Source organism: Trachurus japonicus, chromosome 8, assembly GCF_045865225.1.
Source record: "Trachurus japonicus isolate A0001 chromosome 8, Traja_1.0".
Lineage (NCBI taxonomy): Eukaryota > Metazoa > Chordata > Actinopteri > Carangiformes > Carangidae > Trachurus > Trachurus japonicus.
In genome coordinates, this window is record NC_140914.1 from 12,241,331 (window position 1) to 12,262,864 (window position 21,534).

The 21,534-nt window shown below is 40.5% G+C and overlaps 1 protein-coding gene across 1 annotated transcript; it reads right to left on the minus strand.

The window, feature by feature from the left end:
• Window positions 1–16,038: 16,038 nt before the first annotated feature.
• On the minus strand, window positions 16,039–20,827 carry mrm2 (mitochondrial rRNA methyltransferase 2). The gene is made up of 2 exons (XM_085783853.1): window positions 20,467–20,827; window positions 16,039–18,363 (listed from the first exon to the last, which is right to left on the minus strand). Exons 1-2 carry the CDS (start codon window positions 20,756–20,758, stop codon window positions 17,933–17,935), a joined length of 723 nt encoding a protein of 240 aa, XP_085639979.1. The 5' UTR covers window positions 20,759–20,827; the 3' UTR covers window positions 16,039–17,932.
• Window positions 20,828–21,534: the final 707 nt, after the last annotated feature.

Sequence of the window (21,534 nt, forward strand, 5' to 3'; positions counted from 1 at the left end):
CTAATTTCAATTTTGTCATGGATAATGCCACCTGATTTTCTGATGCCGAATTCTGAAGAAAAAACATCGATCAAAGTATTCACATAAATCATCCCTGACATGGTATTTAAAAATAAATAGACATTAAAAATCATCAGTACACTCACACAGTGCCTTGGCTGTGACTCAAACTCAGCAACAGACCCACACTTGCTACCACATCATCACTTACTGTGTTTTTCTACTTGTATCAATGTCCACTATTACATTGATTAATAGTGACATTTCATTCCATTTCTTTGATAGCTTGCTTGATACCTTGCTTCCTGTGCCACAATATGAAAGTGTGTACAATAAAATGCAGAGCACAAAACAAGATGGACAACAATATTCTGCGTACATTTGTGTTTGTGTATCAAGGTAACCATCCGAGTGGGCCGCTCCAGTCACTGTGATGAGAAACAACTCTCAGTTGCGTGACTCACATATTCGGATGAACACACAGAATCAGGTTATCATTGAGCGCTGATGCACCACTGGCTTGGAGACAGATTCCGAGCATCATGAGAGCACAGACTATAACCGAGAATAGTCAATGAATCTACTCTGCCATTTCTGCCTTGAAAAGATGCAGGTGTCCTACAGAGGAGGAAGCACTTGTGGTACTTATTTTCATTTCACTTTGCTGTTTCCAATAGATAGCCCCAAAAAAATGCACCTGTTCTCCTGCTGAGCCCGACGCAGCTTTTTGCCTTGTTCATCCCAGTGGTCGACACTGACTGTCATATTGGGACGTGCCAATGGACAGTTTTCCAAGATGAGAATTTGTTTTTCATGTGGTGCTCAGTCAGCAACCGAGAAACGACCAATCTGATTGGGTGATTGACTGCCAATATGAAAAGCAGGGTGACATTTCAACAAGTCCTCCAACCATCTGTCTCTAAGTCTCATCTGCGAGCCATCCGTTGCCCTGGTTACGATGATAAACACATGGTGTAAGTTATAGATGAAATAGACAAAGATGAGTATCAGTTTGAAGTATGAAACAAGCACTGCCAACTCCCCCCTGTGTGGACGCCTTTGAGTCGCCATAGCCACGTAATTATTTCAGTCCCCCTCTTGTCACTTAATCGTAAACTGGGGCGTTCCCTTAAAAGACCGATGGTGTCTAAAACGACTGCTAGCTGTCGCTTTACAATAAAATCGGAGTACAGATTGTAATAAACTGCCTCCACAAATGACATATGGGGTCATTTATTGTAGGAGGACAGTCTCTGACATTTATGTATCAAAGGCGAAACTGAAAGTGTGGAGGTCAAGGTAATGAGCGCACATCATGTTTGATATTAAAACCAAGCTGTGGCAACTCTGGGGAGCCCCGGGCAAAGAGGCACTAACTGCTTATGGGGTGTTTTAAGGGGGTTTATTGTTGTCATGGCAAAATGTGTCACTATAAGGGGCTGTGGTTGACCCCTCTTGCCCCTGAAGGACTCAATCATTTGCTTGGTTTGCCTCCCCAAATGGTGGGTCTCATGGTGCCAGGGGACCATGGCCTATCAACCACCAAACAATTTATGATACATTTTGATATTTCAAAAAGGAGATCGCTGTAGAGTCACAACCTTGATGCAATCATTTCATTTTTAGCTGGCAGTTAGTCGGCCCACCACTTTGGTTCAGACTGAAATATCCCATCAACCGCTGGCTGGATTCTCATCATGATGCCAGGACACAGAAGGCTCCAGCTGTGAGGCTGAACCAGGCTCAACCTTTGCTGCAACACAACACAACATGACGTGATCTGGCAAAAACATTCAGTGTTGGCTAATCGAGTACATTGCAGCAGAACATTTTCCTGGTTGATCACTTTACAATGTGAACACCATGACAAAACGTAAGAGAGCTGCTGCCATGATAACAGAAGCTCACCGGAATAGTTGTGTATTTTCTCAATAATGTATGTTACTGGTTGTTTTAGTTGAGTCTTAACCTCGACATTTCAGTTAACAGCAACATTATCCTGGTCATGACAATTCAAACATCTCACACCTGCCCAACAGTGTAGCCTTTGTATGAAACACAACTGTTTCCTGCAGCATTGTAATGGTTTTGCAAATCAACAGTGAGAAAATGGCCTGTTGTTGTTTGTTGTTTCGTTCTACTGAGCCATGACTCATGCTGGCAACTGCCCAGCAAGGAGGCTCAGGTGTGTGTGTGTGTGTGTGTGTGTGTCTGACTCGCTGATACAGTCTATGTGTGTAAGCGTACAAAAAAAAAATTGCGGAGAAAAGGTTGACTTGCCAGCTGTCATTTCTTGCAGATGAACATTGTATTTTCACTTCTTTTTTTTTTCTTTTTTTTACACTACGTTGATTGTGTTTTTACTTTTTGACTTGTGTTTTGTCTCTCGTTCATGTTTTGTCTGCTGCTGTTGACTGCGTTTTCCTGAGGTAAATGTGAAGCAAATGTGGCATTATTGACTGGAAAGTCCCATTTTTACACACAGCGGTGAAGCAATTGTGTTATCACCATGACTGCAAGCCATACAAACTTTAACTGTTTGAATTAATCAGGCAAATCGTGTTGTTGTGTTTCCTATCAGAGGCCCAGACTGCAATGTTTCATTTAACACACGGCCAGCCAATACTTGCAGCTTTCCAGGAAAGCACAGCCACTGTTTGGAAACAGTTCCTTCACGTCTTGAATGAGGGATTGAATGAGGCTTTAGCAGAGCTCTCAACAATGTAACATAAATTGAGGCTCCAGGCCCCAGAGGACTCTTGCTTCCTCATTCCCTCCTCAGCTGGTCACATCTGATGAAAGGAAAAGAGCAGGAACCATCTTCTAAACAAACAATAAGGTTGAAGGTGCACCACTGTCCACACACCCACCACAACACAAATCTGTGAGAGTGAAGATTGCAACTGGTGTGTCTTTATTGTTTTATAAATAATTAAAGGACTGGTTCCTACAGTAGCCTATAGTGTATGGGGTGCTTAAACTTTAATAATAACAATGATTAAAAAAGACTATATCCATGTTATTATAACATTATGACTACAACAATAATTTATTAAAGAGATAAGATAGGAAAAGATGCCACCCATTGTAGTGGCGGGATTACTGGAACAATCGAGCAGGAAGTGATCCAGACCACAAAGAGACACAACACAACTACACAGAGACACAAAATGACCACAAAGAGAGAAGCAAGTACAAAGACACACAAAACAACAAATAATGAAAGAGTTGCACTAATGTGAGAGAAGTGGTTGAGCTTTTACATGTCTGTGCTAAGTAGCCCACGGCCTGCATTTGTTGGATTTTAACCACATAATTATAGTATTTATTATTATCTAACCTAAAAGCTTCTGTCTATAATAGTAGGAATTTAACAATAATTTACTAAATAAAAAAGATAATGAAAGTGATAAGAGAAGGATGAAAAACACTGGCACCAGTAATGGATGCTGGTCACTTTACCAGCCCAGAGCGAAACAAAACCACAAAGAGAGATGCAGAACAACCACAAAGAGAGCCTTTCTTCTGTATAGGAGGGGTCCGGGGCCTTTAACATGCCAGTACCAAGGGGGCCCAGTGTCTCATTATCCAGCCATGCTGGTATTTGCTGCACTTCAACCAAATATTGCATTATTTTGTGTCACATACACGCCAGTAAACATAGAAAGTTGAGCTCTAAATGAAAAAGCGTCAGTGTTAGAACTCCTGTCATTAAGGAGCAGTCCCATTATAGTTAGTGCAGCTGTAATAACGTTCTGATGTGAAAAGGCTCAGCGACTAGGAAGCCTGTCAAAAGGTAAAATATATGCCTCTTATTTATGGAACATCAATAATATGGACAATCTGTCTGCAACTTGCTCCTTTGATTAACTCACTTCATTCGGATCTACTCTCATGGGCTTGTTTCAGTCCCAACTTCAATCGATGCCCACTCTGTTTGTTAAACAGTCACATGATCCTGAGTTGTATTTTTAGCACCAGCAACATAATCATTTATTGAATTGCCACGCTGATTCCAGATTATGTGGTAAATTCCTTATGTCTGCTATAAAATGTAAAAACAGCAGCGTCAGGTAAACTGTGCACATGCGGTTGGGACACATTATTATGAGAATGTCATGTTTCCGTACAGTCAGACTTCACATTTTCAGTCTTATACAAGCAAAAGTGGCTTCAGTTCACTTAAGTACATAATTCAAAGCTTAGCTACTGTGTTCCAGTTCAGATATCTGTTCAAATCTCACAATTCCTGTCTTTGTATTCACCCTCATGAACCACATGCCATCACAGCAGAGACGAAATAAAGCAGAACAATTACTTTGGCAAGCTCCCTTCATTAAAAAGAAAATCCACCCTCATTCACAATCGAGACATGTTATTCCCATGACTTTCAGTCTGAGCTCACTTCATAATGATCCAGTGCTGCTGTGTGAATGTGGCCCGCTTTCCTTTCATATGTAGCTGAAACAACAGAGTCACAAATCTCATGAGGACTGCGAAGCCTCTGCACTGACAGTGATTGTCAGTTACAGTTAATGTGATAGATGGAAGCATCCAAAGTGCAGCATGAGAGGGTCGAAGGTATGGTGAAGAATTTCATATATATTAATGTTATGGTATTTACACCTAAATCTGAAGCCATATTTTAGAAGTGGCTCATATAAATGTCAGAGTGAGGATAAAGTCTGTATAAAGTCTGATGCATCAGCATTGGAATTGGGTTCAACTTTTTAACTGTGGTAAAAGACATCAATGCTCTGGTCTCCAGCAGTGTGCTATCAGCTCTATTGGAGCAAACTGACAATAGACCGGCACTGATCATTTATCCAGTCAGAAGAACAGAGAGACTTTCTCAGCGGAGGTCAATTTTTTGGCTTCATTAGTCATTTTTTGTTTTCATTAATATAGACTTCTCCTGTTGAGAAAAACAGACAGTTGTTCCACTTGAGCACCAACAAAATACAGCAAATACTTTATTTCTGACACTGTCGATTTAAGCACCAGCACAGTTTAAAAGGAAAAACAACCAAAGAACAGCACTGGCTTTCAAGTAGGGATAAATGTCTTTTGTTGATTTTACCACAACGACAAAAAAAAAAACCTGGAACAAGAGCAATTACCTGGTTTCCTGCATTGATTTGATCTTCATCTGTGTCACAAATGTGGACAAACACGCCGTCCCTAAGCTAATATCTCACAAACACTTACAGTCTTTTGTGCCTTTATTGAGTGCAGACATCAACACTAACTTTCCTGGTGGAAAGAGTGAGTGAACCCTTGGATTTAATAAGTGGACGAACCTCCTTTGGCACTAATAACTTCAAACCAGCTCTTCAGTAGCAGCTGATCAGACCTGCAAAACATCTAAGAGGACATTTCGACCATTTTTCCATCAGCTCAGACATACTGATGTTGGCTCTCCTCAGGTACTGGGATCAGGTCTGGGCTCTTACTCAAACAGGTGCATTTTCTATGTCTGAAATCATTCTGTAGTAGATGTGTTCGGATGTTTGAGGTCTTGCTGCATCACCCAGCGTCTACTGAGCTTCAGCATGTGGACAGACACCCTTATATTGTGAGAGACTTAAATATGTAAATAATTTTCTGGCTCAAATCACGATGCTTCCCCGACGCTACTTCACCTTTGCGATGACGTTTTCGTCTTGGCATGCTGTGGGGTAATCCTGGTGATGATGATGATGATAATGATGATGATGATCGGTCTGTTACAGCCTAAATAGGATCAGCCATGCCAGTGTAACCCCCATTTCCTGGTCAGTATTGTTCTCCGGTCTCTTGGGGCTGTGGGTGACAAGCAGGCTACAGTTTTCTTTTTGCTGTTTTATAACCAACACAGCAGGCCAGTTATCTCTAAGGCTAACATGTGCAGTAACCAAGGCTATACTCTAGCATGGTAGCAGCTCTTTGAGGGGTGCAGTATTATAATAGGTAAAGCTGTACTTAGTGCTAAAATTAGCCCACAACAGCAATGCTACCATAGCTACCACAGCATTTCCCTATGCTGATGTTGAGCAGGTATAATGTAAAACCAAACATGAGCATAATGGTGAGCTGAGCTGGAAGAAAAATGTAAATCTTTTTGTGGAAACCCATTGAGCAGACAAGTGACGAAAAAACAAAGAAACTCAAATAAGGAAAAACTGAGATACACAAGGGAGAAGGGATAACGAGAAAAAGGCAAAACACATTAGGGTGGGGCATGAAATCAGGAAACTTGACAGGAGTAAGATGCGGACTAAAAAATAAAACAGGAGGTGACAAGACAAAGACAGACAACCGACATCAATAACAACTACTGACAGGTCCTGACAGTACTGTATTGTATCAATCGTATTCTATCGTATTGAAAAATGTGGAGATTTTTGTTACACAAATAGTGGGATTCACCAAAGTCATTATCATTCATCCATACATCCAATAGCCGCTGGAGTACCCACTGCATAAACTGTGTTACTTTTAAGTTGCATAGGTTGATTTAACAAGGCTATTAATATTCATTGCATCATATAACAGAGTAGCTGCACTAAGAAATAAGAATTAATTATGAATATAATGTAGGTATTCTGATGCATTATGTGAAACTGCCACAGTGTCACAGCAGACCACTCTTATGAATAATAAATCAGACCTGTTGTAATAGGCGGTGTGTACACTAAACCTTCAGGACAGAGAGGGAGTTCAGCCTCTACACTACACCTGCTGCATAGCTCAGTTAAATAAAGCAGCAGGGAATTCTCATCAGAGAGGGAGTTTATCGTGTCTTGAGTCCAACTCAGATCATTTTCATCAGGAACTGAGATACGTGTATGAGCCAACTCTTTTACCAAGCAGCACAAATCATTTGTAGTCTCTCTGCAAGTCTGAAACATTGATTACAAAAGTGATCTGACTGGGATGACGTGATGCTGCTATACTGCTGCGGCAAACAAACCTCCTCCCGTGGTGTTCAGCCATGACAGCTGTGGAAGATTTCAAACTTTGTTTGAAATTGCTGACCTTCATCTAACCAAGGCTATTTGTGAGATTGAAATCTTCCCTCTAAAAGAGTCCTGGTCAAAATTGAGGGACGATTACCTTACATTTACCAGGACAGGATCAACCCAACCAGAGTGGACAATAAAGCATCAAAGAAAGACTTCAAAATGAACAATTTCATGATATTACATATTCAAGTCACTTACCACTTGTATGCAGCCTACTAGGCTTGCACAGTCTCAGAGGATGTTTCACTGTTGTGTGTATGTGTGGGGGTGGGGGGGTGCCTCACATTATCTGGATGACAAACCGAAGGCAACAAAAGACAAGGACAGAGTGACCTGCAAAATTATCATCATCATTTCATTTTGGCAGCCTTGACAATGGTGATTTTTCACCGTTAGGATTCATTAGTTTTTCTTTAAGACTTTATCAAGGAAATAATCTGGCATAATTTGCCATTACAGCGTGTAAAATATTGGCGGTGAGCTGGTCACACAAGAGTCCTAACAGAGGTGGTTACGGTTTCTGAACTACGGGAGAAACAAGACAGTCACATTAAGGGTGACTGGTCTTTTATTTTAATACCATCATGTGGTACTGAGATTAAAAGGAATGATTTGACAATGTGAATGAAAGCATTATTAATGTTAATATTCCAATCAATGTAAGGTTAAGATGAATTGCAAGAAAAATATTGGATTGGATATAAAATGTAGGCTATATTTATATTTATATTGCACAAATACATAGGCATGTGATACATAGTAGTGTAGCTACTGTAGGCCTATGTGCGCCTAAATGCACACTGCCACGAGGGCAAGGTATAATCCCTATTGATGGCCTTTAAATTACATTGAAAAGTCTGAGTTTGGTATGTGAATTTGGAGCAGGCTTGAATGCAATTAGCTTAACAGCTAGCCTGGCTTAGTGTAAAGTTAAATAAGCCTACCCACACTGCTAAAGCTCATCAGATAACATTGTATATTGAACATCGTAATCGTTGAATTCAAACACAATCATTAATGTAAAACAAAACAAAACATGATTTGTTGGTTACTTTCTATGCAGTCTGTGTGTCACTGTGATGGCTAACATCTGACTGCTGGTCATATGGATAAATCACATAACTCCCCTTAAAACTACAAATGTATTCAAATACAAAACAACACATTGTTCCAACTTCCAACTGGTTTTTAGTTTTCCTGCAGCACCTTAAGTCTACACAATCAACATGGCACAGGCAATAATGAAGTAGCAATGACTCTTGACTTTGGCTATTAGCACTTATCGCCACAGTTTAGAGGAGAAGTGACGCACATGTTTTGGTCCATTAGTCTGTAAGTATGTTGGCTTCATCACAATCACGACTTTAAATTCAATCGTGTCATACACAGACTCATAAACGGCCCTGACATTAAACGCTTCGTGCCTGGCTTTTCCTCTTTTCCCTGAGCCCACCATCTCAGCAACCTTGGCTAAGCCCAATAAGACAACGATGGAGCCCTTGGGAACAGAGCTGCACAACAACAAGCCCCAAAATACCAGAGTTGTTTTCCAGGCACCGTGTTCTCTTTGTGCCGGAGTTTTCATTCTCTCCTTCCTCTTTTTACTTCACAGAACCAAAGGCCCATGGCAAGAGATGTTCATTCATTTAACAGCAGGCCGAGGGAAATGGGTGATGCGACAAAATCAGAACAATAAAATCGGAAACAAAGAGACTGCTGCTCATCATGCTGAGGTAGAGGGGAGTCCTGTCACTGTGGAGAAGTTTGCAAAATGGTGCCTTCTTCTCCTGCATCTGAAGAAAGAAATGAAAAGGAAAAGATGGCAGCAAAAAGCTATTTTCATGAAAATGAAAACCTGTGCACCGCAACGGTGAAGCCACCATATGGTGAGGCAAAGGGAATAGGTTGTGACTGTGCAGAAGGCCGGGGACAGATATAGACAGTTAATGGGACTCAGGTGCTGCTTGTTGTCTCATCAGGACGCCCCTCACCTCTCTCCGCCTCCTGACCGAAAACCCTGCTCGGCCCTGCTTGCCACAGACATCCATCTTCTTGTGGACTTTTCTTTTTCTTTTCTCGTTTTCTCTCATTTCTCATATAAAATCTACTTATTTCACTTCATAGCTGTAAAATGTAAATAAACACATCTGAAGCCTCTTTTTTTTTTGTCGCTCAGCACAGCATACGTAGAATAAATGTGTCCTATATAGTTCACTTCAAAGGCTTTTTACAGGTTCCTGTGGCAAAAAGGCAAAACAAGAAACATCCCCAGTGCAATCATTGTACATATCCTATGTATCTCATAAATCCCAGTTGACGATTTCCCCTGGAGACGAACACTGCATTGATTTTCATTTCACAGTTGTGCAGATCAAGACAGAGACAATAAGTGACTAAAATCCAAATGAAGAGCAGGATTAAAGCACTTTTTGAAAAAATACATCAGCATGTAGGTAATGTGTTGTCTGTGTAGAAACTAGTTTACTACATGTCGACACGTGTGTAGGTAATCCACACCATCTTAACACTGAGAGTGTCCTCCAATGTAACACAGGATCTTTGTAAATTGTGTGAACATTTACAATCACAGCTTGAATCGACCGAAGCTCTAAACCGGTAACAAGAATAATTCAGTCCTCTTGCATAACAATGAGGATGTGTTTTGTTTTTTTTCCTCTACATTCATCAACCTCCCGCTGCTCTCCACTCTGAGAGAATGTTAGATGCCTTGCCAAAAGTGTTGTCTTCCTCTCCTGCTGGTAGAATGACAACTCCCCCAATAGGTGAAGTTGTGCAGCTTCCAGGAATAAGACAAGTCAACCATAACAACCAGTAGAGCACTGTGGGAGCCGGCAGACAGCTCGCCCCATCCGTCTCCCGTTCTGTTCAAGAAAAACACAACCCTGTACAGCGCCTCTGGTCGTACGACCGGCTCCCTCCGTACAGTGCTGACATGAACCCAAGGGGCACCTACTGTACAACCATGTCAAGTTCTGCCTACAGCATCTTTAGAAAGATTAATGAGCAGGCGCACTGCAAAAGACTCCCCCGCTTCCTCTCTCACTTTCTAAGTAATCCAGCGGGGGTTCCAGCCATTACCTGAGATGCTAAGTGGGTGAATTTTACTTCAAAGTCTGGGATTTGATAAACACCCCTAATTTATATAATTACAACTTAGTAGACTTCCAAAAAAAAATGCAAAATGCTGGCAACACAAGTATAATTTTACCCCAACCACTAAAACATTTCCAACATTAACATTTGCTACTTCATCATATGAATATTTGCCTGTAAATAAAAAGTGGTTTTATTATAGTTATTATTATTAATGACAATAATTTTGGAAGTGGAGTTGGAATACAGATAATGTAAAGTCCTCCGACCAATATGTAAACGACAATATAAAGTAAGATGTCATACAATTAGACCTTCCACCATCTGTCTTCTGCCCAGTTTTCATTCCCAGTTGTATTCCCTCATTTTTCTACCCACCAGCAAGCAGATCGGCCCCATGATTCCCGATAGGTAGCTCCCCACCTGTCCCTTGACAAGTTAATTAAATGAAGAAGAAAACAAAAATCCAATTAAAACTTAGATTTCTGCTCTCTGCACTGAGGACTTCAATTGAGGAGTACTGTACACATGAAGTTCTGCTCTGAAACAACAATGATTCACCATCAGGCTTTGCATCATCAAGTTTTCCTTGTTTATGACCTTGAATGGCCACAAAAAGCACATATTTATTATATGGTTTTAACTTTTAAGCTATGACAACAACAACTACAACTACCTGCCTTCTGTTGGGACTCTGTCTTGTGACTAGATTGTCAGTGTCCAATCAGTTTCAAGTGTAAAAACAAGGTTGACACAGTTACACAGTTGCTCTGTATCTGTACACAAGCCTGTATAATTTGTTGTTGTTTTGTTGTCTTCAAAACTTTCCTACAAAAGCACAAACTTGCTGATTTATTTTACTAGATTTTTACAAGAATTATTTGGTAACATCATTTTACAAGCTCAGAATAATTTTGTCCATCATTTGAGGCCACATGCTTCAGATATGGGCTGTTGTCATGTCCATGACTAACCATTTTTGGCTGGTTGTGGGGCACCATAGGGTGTGGTACTGGTCTGAGGTACAGTATATGCTGGTGCCCCTATAAAAACACAGAGAAAAGACTTTGCATTACATGAATGTGTAAGTAGCTGCAGCAGTAACTGTGTGTTTCTAAAAATAAGCAATTCCCTTGGCATCTAATGTAAGTCTGCTGATGTCAGCCTCAATATATGTAATATTTCACTATGTATCTTGTTATTACAAGAAACACATTCAACATTTACATCAGGCAAGCCAAGTTTTACAGCAGTGTTTGGCGTGGGGCCCCAGCCTGATGTTTGACGTCATCATCAGCCAGTTGGTACCTGCTGCTCCTTCACCAGCACTGCCCCGGGCCAGCCCTCATGGTGTGCCTGTCAGAGATGCAGAGAAATGCCAACAGCGATGGAGAGAAAACGCAGCCACCAACAGCCACAAATGTGTATTTCATAGCAGGAGGGAGTCTTGTGGAGGATTCGGAGTGACTTACGGGCTGTAGATGACCATCCAGATACAGGAGAAGACAAGATTCAGCAGACCACAGAGTCTTCATAGCTGCTGTGTCTGCAGCAGCTGTCCTCAGGTCAATACAGGGGTTGAATCCCTGGGAGGTCATAGCTGTGGTTAGCCTTGTTAGATGTAAATATTGAACGTGATGTGCTACACAGTCTGAAAAGACTTTGCTCTTTAACCAGTTACTTTTAAATCTTCAAATAGTTTTTTTTTGTGTGGACTTTTTAATGGAAAGCACAGTGAGAGACAGGAAGTGGGAAGGCAGAGAGGGGAGGGGGGGGGGTGACATGCGGGAAGGGGCTGCTCGATGCTGGATACAAACCGGGGGCCACCTGCAGCGAGGACTGTAGCCTCAACACATGGGGTGGTTGCTCTACCAACTGAGCTAAACACCACCCCATCTTCAAATAGTTTTTCAACATATTTGTGCAACCTTGTTTATTTTATTAAGGTGTGTTTTTGAGAGACATGGAATAATCAAATTTTAACCGAACACTACACTCTACTATTGCGATACTTTTTGGAATTTAAAAGAATACGACAACCTTCATTTTGAGCAATGAGACTCACAGTTAAAATGATAATCATAATATATTTTTTATATTATGTATCTATGACACTTTTGGAGTTTGAATTACTCTGGAGGATTTGATACTTGATTCTTCTGAGAAGCCTTTATCTCTGAGTTATTGTCTGGCCTGTGTAAAGAGCAGAGAGAATTAGATATGTGATGATTTGATTTATGGATGTTTAGATCTTGTGGGGGAAGAAAGACTGTAGCCGTTTTGAAATATAATTTACTGTGATAGTTTGACCAGAACTGACTACAGCTTGAAATGTCACACATCATGTCACTTGAAACAGGATCTTTAAGTTTGCACATCACAGATCTGCTGTTGATCTGCAGACATCTTAAAAAGGAATTACCAAGTTTTATTTTGGTGGGCAGCTATATAATGGCTACACTATACAGAGACATTCTGTATAATACATAAATCAAAGCGGCAGATGGGGAACTGAAGACAACATTTACAATCTAATTCAACAATGACGATAATGCTAGCATCGTTAGCTAGTATACCAACAACACACTATGACTGATAGTTTGCATAAAAGCAACATAATAATATATCTGATGGCATCTCTGATGACATAGCTGGAAAATAACTCATAATATCAGACTTGTGAATTTCCCAAGTCTGATTCTGAGTTGATGATGCCCAAACTGGTTGCACCTCTTTTAATACCCAAATACATTTGTTTTCAGCAGAAAAAAGTGTTTTTTGGGCTTAGTTACTCTTTAAGCTTATGCTACCTAGAAGTTTCACTGCCTTTCTCCCTTCACATGCTGCAAATGGCTGTAAATGATGCAAACTGATCATTTGGGTTTAAAATCAAATCCATATCTTCTCATTAGCTGATTCATAGGAAACACATTATCGCGAGATCTGAGCATTAGAGGCGTTTGAAGTGTTTATAAAGACTGATAAGTGTCTCTTTGGTCTTCAGAGATTGATAATGAAGCATTTTTCATTCATGAGCTTCCTCACGAACAAAGGTTTTTCTTTTTTTCTTTGGGCCACTGGCATCAGCTCAGTGACTATATAGTTTATGAGCGGAAGAAAGAGCTGCGTTCGGGTGCAGTGCTGCAGAGAATGATGGTGTTGAGAGAAGACAGGACATCAAGCGGACAGGACATCCATTTTCTTCTTTATGTGCTCAAACCTTTTGGCAGAAGTTTTGGTTTTGGTAAAGAAAAAAAAGGCTTTTCCCTGGAGGGAATCCATATTAGCAATAAGAACATAAGCGTGAAATTACGAGCTCTGTGTTTCCATCTTGAATCATTTTCCGTTCCTCCCAGTAAATGTCAGTGGATACCGGGATGCAAAATGCTTTCCTTGTGGCCTATGTTTTGTTTTTTCCCTGTGTCTCTTTAACCCTCCTCCCACAACCTTGCTTGGCCCTGTTTGCAATAATGTCCCTGACATTTTTCTTTCAAAAAAAAGAAGAAGCAAAGATCAAGAGGAGTTTGTTTGATCATTCACTGGCGTGTGTCCTTTTGCATGATAGTGTCAGAGAGGAATAAAAAAGAAAACTACCTGTAGCATGAGATGCACTGGAGCGCTGTTGGCTGTGTTTGGACAGGCGTAGATATTTTAATTGCATGCTTCATTTTAAACTCCTACGTTTTCGGTGGCACTCAGTTGTTTACATTATGTCCTGCCAACACTTTGACATCATAAACTCAAAGTGGCACCAATAATAATAATAATAATGACAAAAAAAAAGTGCTGCAGACGTCACACAGTCCTGAGATTTCAGATTCATTTTTCTGTGAAGACGGTATGAAATTATCATCATAATAGTAGTCATTACTTTGTGTCAGTGAATGCCTGCTTGGCTCAGTCTGCGAACATTCAGCGACAGGCTCGGGGAGTGATGAATGTTGTCAGACGAGCAATTCATTCTGGCAACCCAGGTCAGCCAAGGGAATGAATGGCACGATGGTTAGAAATGATATTACCATTTCTTTAATTTCCTGTCAATTTGAGACTTCCACTGTGGTAATATGAGGAAGCATGTTTGTTTTCATTAGCTGCTGAGATGATGCCGAATTTAAAAAGGAAATGTTCCTTATTCTTCTCCAAAAAAAAGCAAAGTTTTGCTGCTTTGTTGTATCCCATGAACAACATTCGCTACTTTGCCCAATCTGAATATGGTTGACATTTTCTAAATCGTTCTGAAGTCCAGCAGGTTTTCTGCTGTGACCTTTGACACCTGAGCAAATAACATGAGAGTGCGCAGGGGAAAGTGAATTTTTTCTTCATAATAAGTCATGATTGAAATAAAAAGGTTTCCAGGTGATACTGTATTATCAGAGTCACACTAAGTGGCAGAAGTTGTATTAATGTACACATTATCTACATCTGACACAAACCAGATGTTCAAATATGTTATATATAGTTAATCTAGAGTATCTAAACTGTTACAGGATATGATGTGTAACCTCTGGTTTCCTGAACAGCATCCAGCTACTAATGGCAGTTCAAAGAGGTCTTTGTCAGGCTGATTTGTTTTCAAAATTCACATGATTACAGCGATCACAGGTCTCTGAATGAGATCTGAATTTAAAATCTGTGGCTCTCCAACTGCTTTTTTTTTTTTTTTGTCTCTCTTAATTTACTAATATTTACATCTCAACCTGCAGCTGGCCAGAGAAGAATGAATTAACCTGTGAATGAATCATCATTCATCCTGAGCCCGAGCGCTCAGCTCCAATGGAATATACATAAATCCCACAGTAATTTTAGAGTCATTTAAATCTAAATAGCAAAGGGCTGAATAATCAACAAGTAATGAGAAGTAAAATTGGTCATCTGTTCACATCTTTCACGATCAGCTCCATCAACAGACACGGCTGCTCCCATTCATTTCCAAACAATCATCTTTAGAGGTCAGTCCCTCTTCTCTGCAGTTAATTCTACCAGGAGACATGAATGTTTCACTTCATACTGTATTACTCATCACTCATGAGACTGAGAGGCCAAATAGCAGCCTTATTAATTTATTCATGTGAGCCATCTCCCCCTCTCACAGCCATAAATGCAAATTCAGGCTTGATTGGGCTTCTAATTGTCATTTTGTGAAATGATCAGACTTTAAAAAATCAATTTAGATTTAATCAGATTTTAATAACAATGGTGATTCATCAGTAATTTGAAGGAGTTTATTTTCATGAGAAATGAAGAGTTCCCACTTACGCTTTAAGGGAGGTGTATCCAGCTGGAAAAAGTAAATGAAATTAATAAAAACATCACAAATATTTGTTGTGAACATGGCCAACCCTAAAATTTAAAGTTCAACTTTTGACTGAAATCTTATCTAATCAGGTGTGTTATTAATAAGGGGCATCATGGTGGAGCTAATTACCAGAGTTTACAGAGGTCCCCCAAGAAGCCTGCAGTGTGTCCCTTTTTTCATACAATTTTCACCTTATTACCCTAATTAATTAAGTAATTACTATCACCTACTAAATCAATGCCATGACTATCTATTCTCTGTATTTAAAGCAATATCGAAGTATCGAAGAGTCAGCCTCCCACCTCCCTAACAGCTGCAGGTGGTTCAGTCCAATAACAATATTGCTAACGCATGGTAATTGCACTAATGTTTTTGCAGGAGGTTCAGAGAAAATAATATGAGGGAAAACTGTGGCTCATGAACAGTTTAAAACTGCTACACAGTTGCATAGAGGCTTTGATTAGCATGTGGATAAACCCCCTTCATCTTATAATGTAAGTGTGGATATCAGCTCATAAAGAGGTTGTTAGTAGAAATCATTAAGGAACTATTTGCAGCCTTTGCCTCAAACATCAAGTGTGAACGCTGCTAGTTAGCAAAGTAGAACACGACTACAGTGAAATTTGATTTACTCGTCTTTTATTATCAAACACAGTAATCCTTTCATAGTGTAGAGGGCAGAATCTAAACTTTTTTTTCCATTTCTACCCCAAGAACAAAGAACTGAGGTCATTACGTCCAGGTGAGCCTCTGTACAGCCTCTGAATTAAATGAAGTAAGTTTCCAAAGTTTGCTGTCCTTGATTGGCATCAAAAGATTAATGATTTTCAACAAAGTTCAAAACAACAATTTGTTCACACAGAAGATGAATTTATAAGTGCTGCAGTGCAGAAAGTTGCATCCATATCTGTAAAACTCACTAATGATCTCTTCTTGACTTTTTCTATCAGACATGTCTGAGCTAACTACACCCATCTGTCCTCTGGTCCAGGGCTCACTGGAGACAATGTTCACCAAAAAAGTATTAAATTAAAACTAAATTTGATTGTATTTCATAACACTACCACTGTCCTTAACTTATTACGTGTTACGAGCCACACAAGACTCTGACAAGGTGAAGTACAGAGGTTTTCCTACTTGTGGAACAAAACCTGGAAAGTTCCAGTTTTTGGCTCTTTATATAAACAACGATGAGGGAAATGCTGTTTGACAATAAAACTCCTCTCTGAGCAAAGCTCTAAGTAAAACTGTCACAGATTTGATCTGAGTAACATTTGATTCAAAGAGGTCAGTACTGGCTACACTAACAGCCATTAACAACGCATGTGCTTGTTTGTTATTCATTTATTTGCACATGGGGGCACCCTGCTGGCCTCGGGGTTGAGGTGCTGCTGCTGACCATTAACTGCAACATCCGCGGTGCAGTTAGGGTCCTTTGCTGGGAGCCATTCCCCTATCTCTGTCCACTGTTGGCTTTAACACAGCCATAAAATGATCAAAGAGAAAATGACAGCTATCTGTACATGCATGAGAGCTGATGTATTAAAGTGGCCCCACTGAGACTTCACATGCACAGAGCCCCCAATTGTCATGCTACACCCCTGCAGACTGCATTCACTGGACTGTGACAACAATTATGCACATCACACTACAGACAGCGTCTGTTGTATACCAGCAAGATGTATACTCTGAATCTCTATATGAATTCCTCTCACATCGATATACGACTTGGGTGTTTTATATTGAATCTCTGATGGAAACATCCTTTTATTTCATCACCGATGGCTCCACACACTCGTCACAGCGGCACAGAATCACAGACACAAACAAAATAAATAACGCTCTTCCAAAGTGTCCTGCACAGTGATTTAAAGTAGAATCTTAAAATGTGTCTGCTGGCCTGAAAATATTTCCCCAGGAAATGGCCATCTCTCCGCTGTCAGAGAGCAGAGCCCAGCAAACGCTCGCAGCGTGCCAAGCTTCAGTATCATCCCACCTCCCATTAGTCATGCTGTATGTGACTCTTATGTATTAGGTTTTCCCTTCATAAACTCTGAATGAGAGAATGATTACATATTTCTACATGGCTGGCAGTGCACATTATTAGCATAAGCAGCTCTGGTAAATGACTTTTCTGTAACAAAGCAAATAACAAACTGAGTGTGTAGAACAAACACTGTGGGGCAAACAATATCTTCAGAGAAAAACGCAGCATCGGGCTCTTGAGGAATATCACACTGATGATTCTTGCATAGGTTTACATATCACCGATTCACCGATGCCACTGTGTTAAGTTTGCTGGGATGGAAATCGGCACCAGCAGCATGTGATGTGTCTTTGCCTGCAGCCGTTGAGCCTTCACCGATGCCTCAACAGTGCCACCTTTTGATCAAAACGTATAGAGTGAGTCTCCTCAGACCAAAAACACAGAGAGGGACTTCAACAAAACATATCAAGTCAAACCTTTGTTTTTTTTTCATTCTAAGACATATATTAAGAAAATGAGAGACAACCGCCATCATCTCACTGGCTTTCTGTACATTCTAGCGAGGAAATACCTCTCAGACGAGTCCTTTCTGCTGGCATTTGGCTTTAAAGTCCGAACGCTCCCGAACACACTCGAGAGCTTCCCCTGGAGTTTCTGAGCCAGGATCCCGTCCCAGTACTTACAGAGCAGAGAGCCGCCCGGCTGTAAAATCCTCTCAGCCAAGTCTATCAAAGACAAACACATCGTGATGAGCTTCTCGTGGTCCATCTCTCGGAAGCCGCTGGCGTTCGGTGCCATGTCGCTCAGGATGACGTGCGCCCGGCCGTTGGGGAGCAGCTCCAGCAGCTTGGCGTGCGTGGCGGGGTCGGTGACATCCTGAAAAGACAGGAAGTGGGCGCCGTCCAGGGGAGGTATGTTCAGCAGATCGATGCCAACAACTGTACCACGTGGTAGCTCTGGTTCTAGAAAGGATGAAAGAAAAGATTTACACTGAGAGTTTTATGTGTTATGTTTTCTTTTCTTTTTTTTAAGTATATTTTTTGGCATTTTTGCCTTTATTTGATAGTGCATAGTGAGATAGACAGGAAAGGGGGAGGCACAGAGAGGGGAAATGACATGCAGGAAGGGTCTGCCCTACGCGGGATTCGAACCGGGGACGCCTGCGTTGAGGACTGTAGCCTCTACATGGGGCGGCCGCCTTAACCACTGCGCCACGCACCGTCCCATGTGTTATGTTTTCTCAGGAAACTTTGTATATCACAAGCCATCGTAGTTATATATACTGGAAGAAAACCTTAAAGGGATAGTTCACCCCAAGTTCAAATTTCACTCATTATGGATACCAACTGTATTCGTAACAAAAAGACACACCAAAAAACATCCAAATACCTCCATAGTGCTCGTATGCAATGTCCGTCTTGTATTGAAGCCCCGAAATGCGAAACTTTTTCGGAACAATTAACGCATTTCGGGGCTTCAATACAAGACGGACATTACATATGAGCACTATGGAGGTATTGGATGTTTTTTGGTGTGTCTTTTTGTTACTAAGACAGTTGGTATCCATTTGCAACCGTTATATGGACATGCACTGCTACGCCGAGTCCCCCTGTAACTCAGAGAAGCCACGGAGGACTCTGAAACTTCTCCCAGTCAACATGAGGGTGAGTAGATAATGAGTGCAATTTGAATTTTGGGTGAACTATCCTTTTAAGACACTGAAATCAATATGTGAAAGTGCGTCCAAGTAAAAGCATCAATTAATCAGAACTTAAGTCCAGTAGCAGAAACACTCAACCTGGGAAACAGGAAGTGGTTGCCAACCTAATTTAGTGGTCTAATTATGCCTCTATTACTTAATTGTTATTTTAATATTAATATAAAAGGATTTACCATACTAGTGTTTATACATTATGCATGATTGAAAATAAATAATACATGAAAGCAAGCATGGGAAAGTATGTGAACCTGTCAGCTAATGGCTTTAACAGCAGATAACTGGAGTCAGGACTCAGGAGATATCAAAGCTGGAGTCTGAGTTTGAAGGTGTACAGGTCAGAGCTACTCTGACTCGAACAGCAGGTGTCGATATGCATGAAGCTGAAGGGTTTACAAAGTCATCTCACACAGCTTAGATCTTCATGAGTCCTCTGTCAGAGAGAAGTGGATGTCAACTAAGATGAAAATGCAGAATGATCACTGATTTAAAAATGAAAGGCAGAGCAACTATATAAGCATCTAAGAACTTCAAGGAGTCTTTTGGATCTCGACTCTTCTTAAACTATCTCCTACTGGAAAAAATATTTCATGAATCGATGAAACTGAGGTTGATTCTTCTGGTGTAAAAACACAGTATGTTCTGACCTGAAAACGGATGTCTTACAGGATAATGTCAGGGTGGCTGCTGAGGATCAATAGCTGTTTGGTGACCCAGCAGGAGAAGTGTAGCTGAGATATTATAAAATTGCCTTTCTGCAACATTGTCTCTGAATTGTTTCCTTCATGCAGGGTTGAGAGCTGTGTGGTCGTCAATTTGTTTTTGTTGTCTGTCTCTTTGCTTGTTGATTAGTCCTGCTGTGATCCATAAAATGTCAGACAGTGAAAAATGCCCATCACAATTTCCCAGATGGCAAATACTCAAATGTCTTGTTCAGAGTCTAATCCAACAGTCAGCTGCTGTATTGATTCATAATTACTATAATAAATTATATCACTTTGATCTAATTAATGGATACTCAGTCATTACTGCATTCAGATAGATTATCACTGATCACTAACGACATAAAACATTATCTGCATACAGTGGCTTCTGGCTTCATTACTGATTAAAAATTAAACAAATTGATCTGATATATTTCCTCCTAAGATAACAGCAGTTAATTATTTTAATGGGGAGTATAAATGATCATTTTTATTTTGTTAAAGTCAAAATCACTGGACGAATATAGACCTACTGACATTAACAGGGACCTTGCTGATAATTAAAAGTCATCTATCAATTAAAAGGCAAAGCTCTCCATTGAACCGGAGCATCTGTGTCCATTCACCCCGGTCTGTCCTCTCACCTGTCCCCGCTGCGTTGACCCTCTGCACGGCCACCTGGCTCCAGGCTCCAGGTGCGGCTCCACAGTCCACCACGCCGTCTCCGGGCCGTAGCAGAGTGAACTTGTCGTCCATCTCCAGCAGCTTGAAGGCGCTTCTGCACCGGTAGTTCAGCACGTGAGAAGCTTTTACATACGGGTCCTTCAGCTGCCGCGAGACCCAGCGCTGCTCCGCGGGGGTTTTACTTGTTTTCAGCTTCTTCATGAGACACAGAGAGGAGTGTAGCCATCTCCTCTGAGACCACACACACCACATTGTTGTGGTTGTTGTCACTGTGCGGGGTCATGTCATGTGTAAAGGTGCCGCTTGGTTAACTGCGCATGCGTAGAAGTACAACGCGGCGTGGATAAGTCACCGTGCTGCAACACAACGACAACAATGGTTCCTACCAGAAATAATAGAGGCAGAGTTTCGGACTGTACTACTGTAAAGCCCCTTTTGTATTAATTAATAATCCTTGAAACACCACAGAAATCAGGCACTTTAAATACTTCTACTTAAATCACTTTATATAGCCTACTGTTGCTGTACCTGTCAAAACCTTTTAAGTTTTGTACTTTTACCATTGATGTTGAAATTGTTGCCCCAATTCATCTTCCCTGATTATAAATGCTTATAATACAATAAATACAATTGAAAAAGAATAAATAGATACAATGGATCAGTACTAGTGTTTAGTACAAATGGTGACACTTTTTTTTTGGGGGGGGGGGGGGGGGACTTTATTATTGTTCAACAGCATAAAGAGTGTAGGAACAGATAATATACAAAATGACAGACATTCCAAGACATGAGATGGCATAAAAGACAAAACATTCCAAATAAAGAAATAACATAAAATAAAATAAATAAGTAATATGGGAAGGAAAAAATGTAGATATTAAAACAAATATAAAATTAGAGGGAAAAAAAGTACAGACAGGCTAAATAATAGAGCAATGTAAAGTGGCAGACAACTTCACTTAGGTAAACTAAAATAGATCCATGAGGTAAACACATAAACTGTAAAGGTAAACATGGATGTATTATAT

Excerpts from the sequence above, each read along its gene's own strand:
- mrm2 (XM_085783853.1), bottom strand. The coding sequence starts at position 20,758 with ATGTGGTGTGTGTGGTCTCAGAGGAGATGGCTACACTCCTCTCTGTGT. Across the intron at positions 18,364-20,466 it reads GGTCAACGCAGCGGGGACAG|AACCAGAGCTACCACGTGGT; the intron begins GTGAGAGGACAG and ends CATCCTTTCTAG.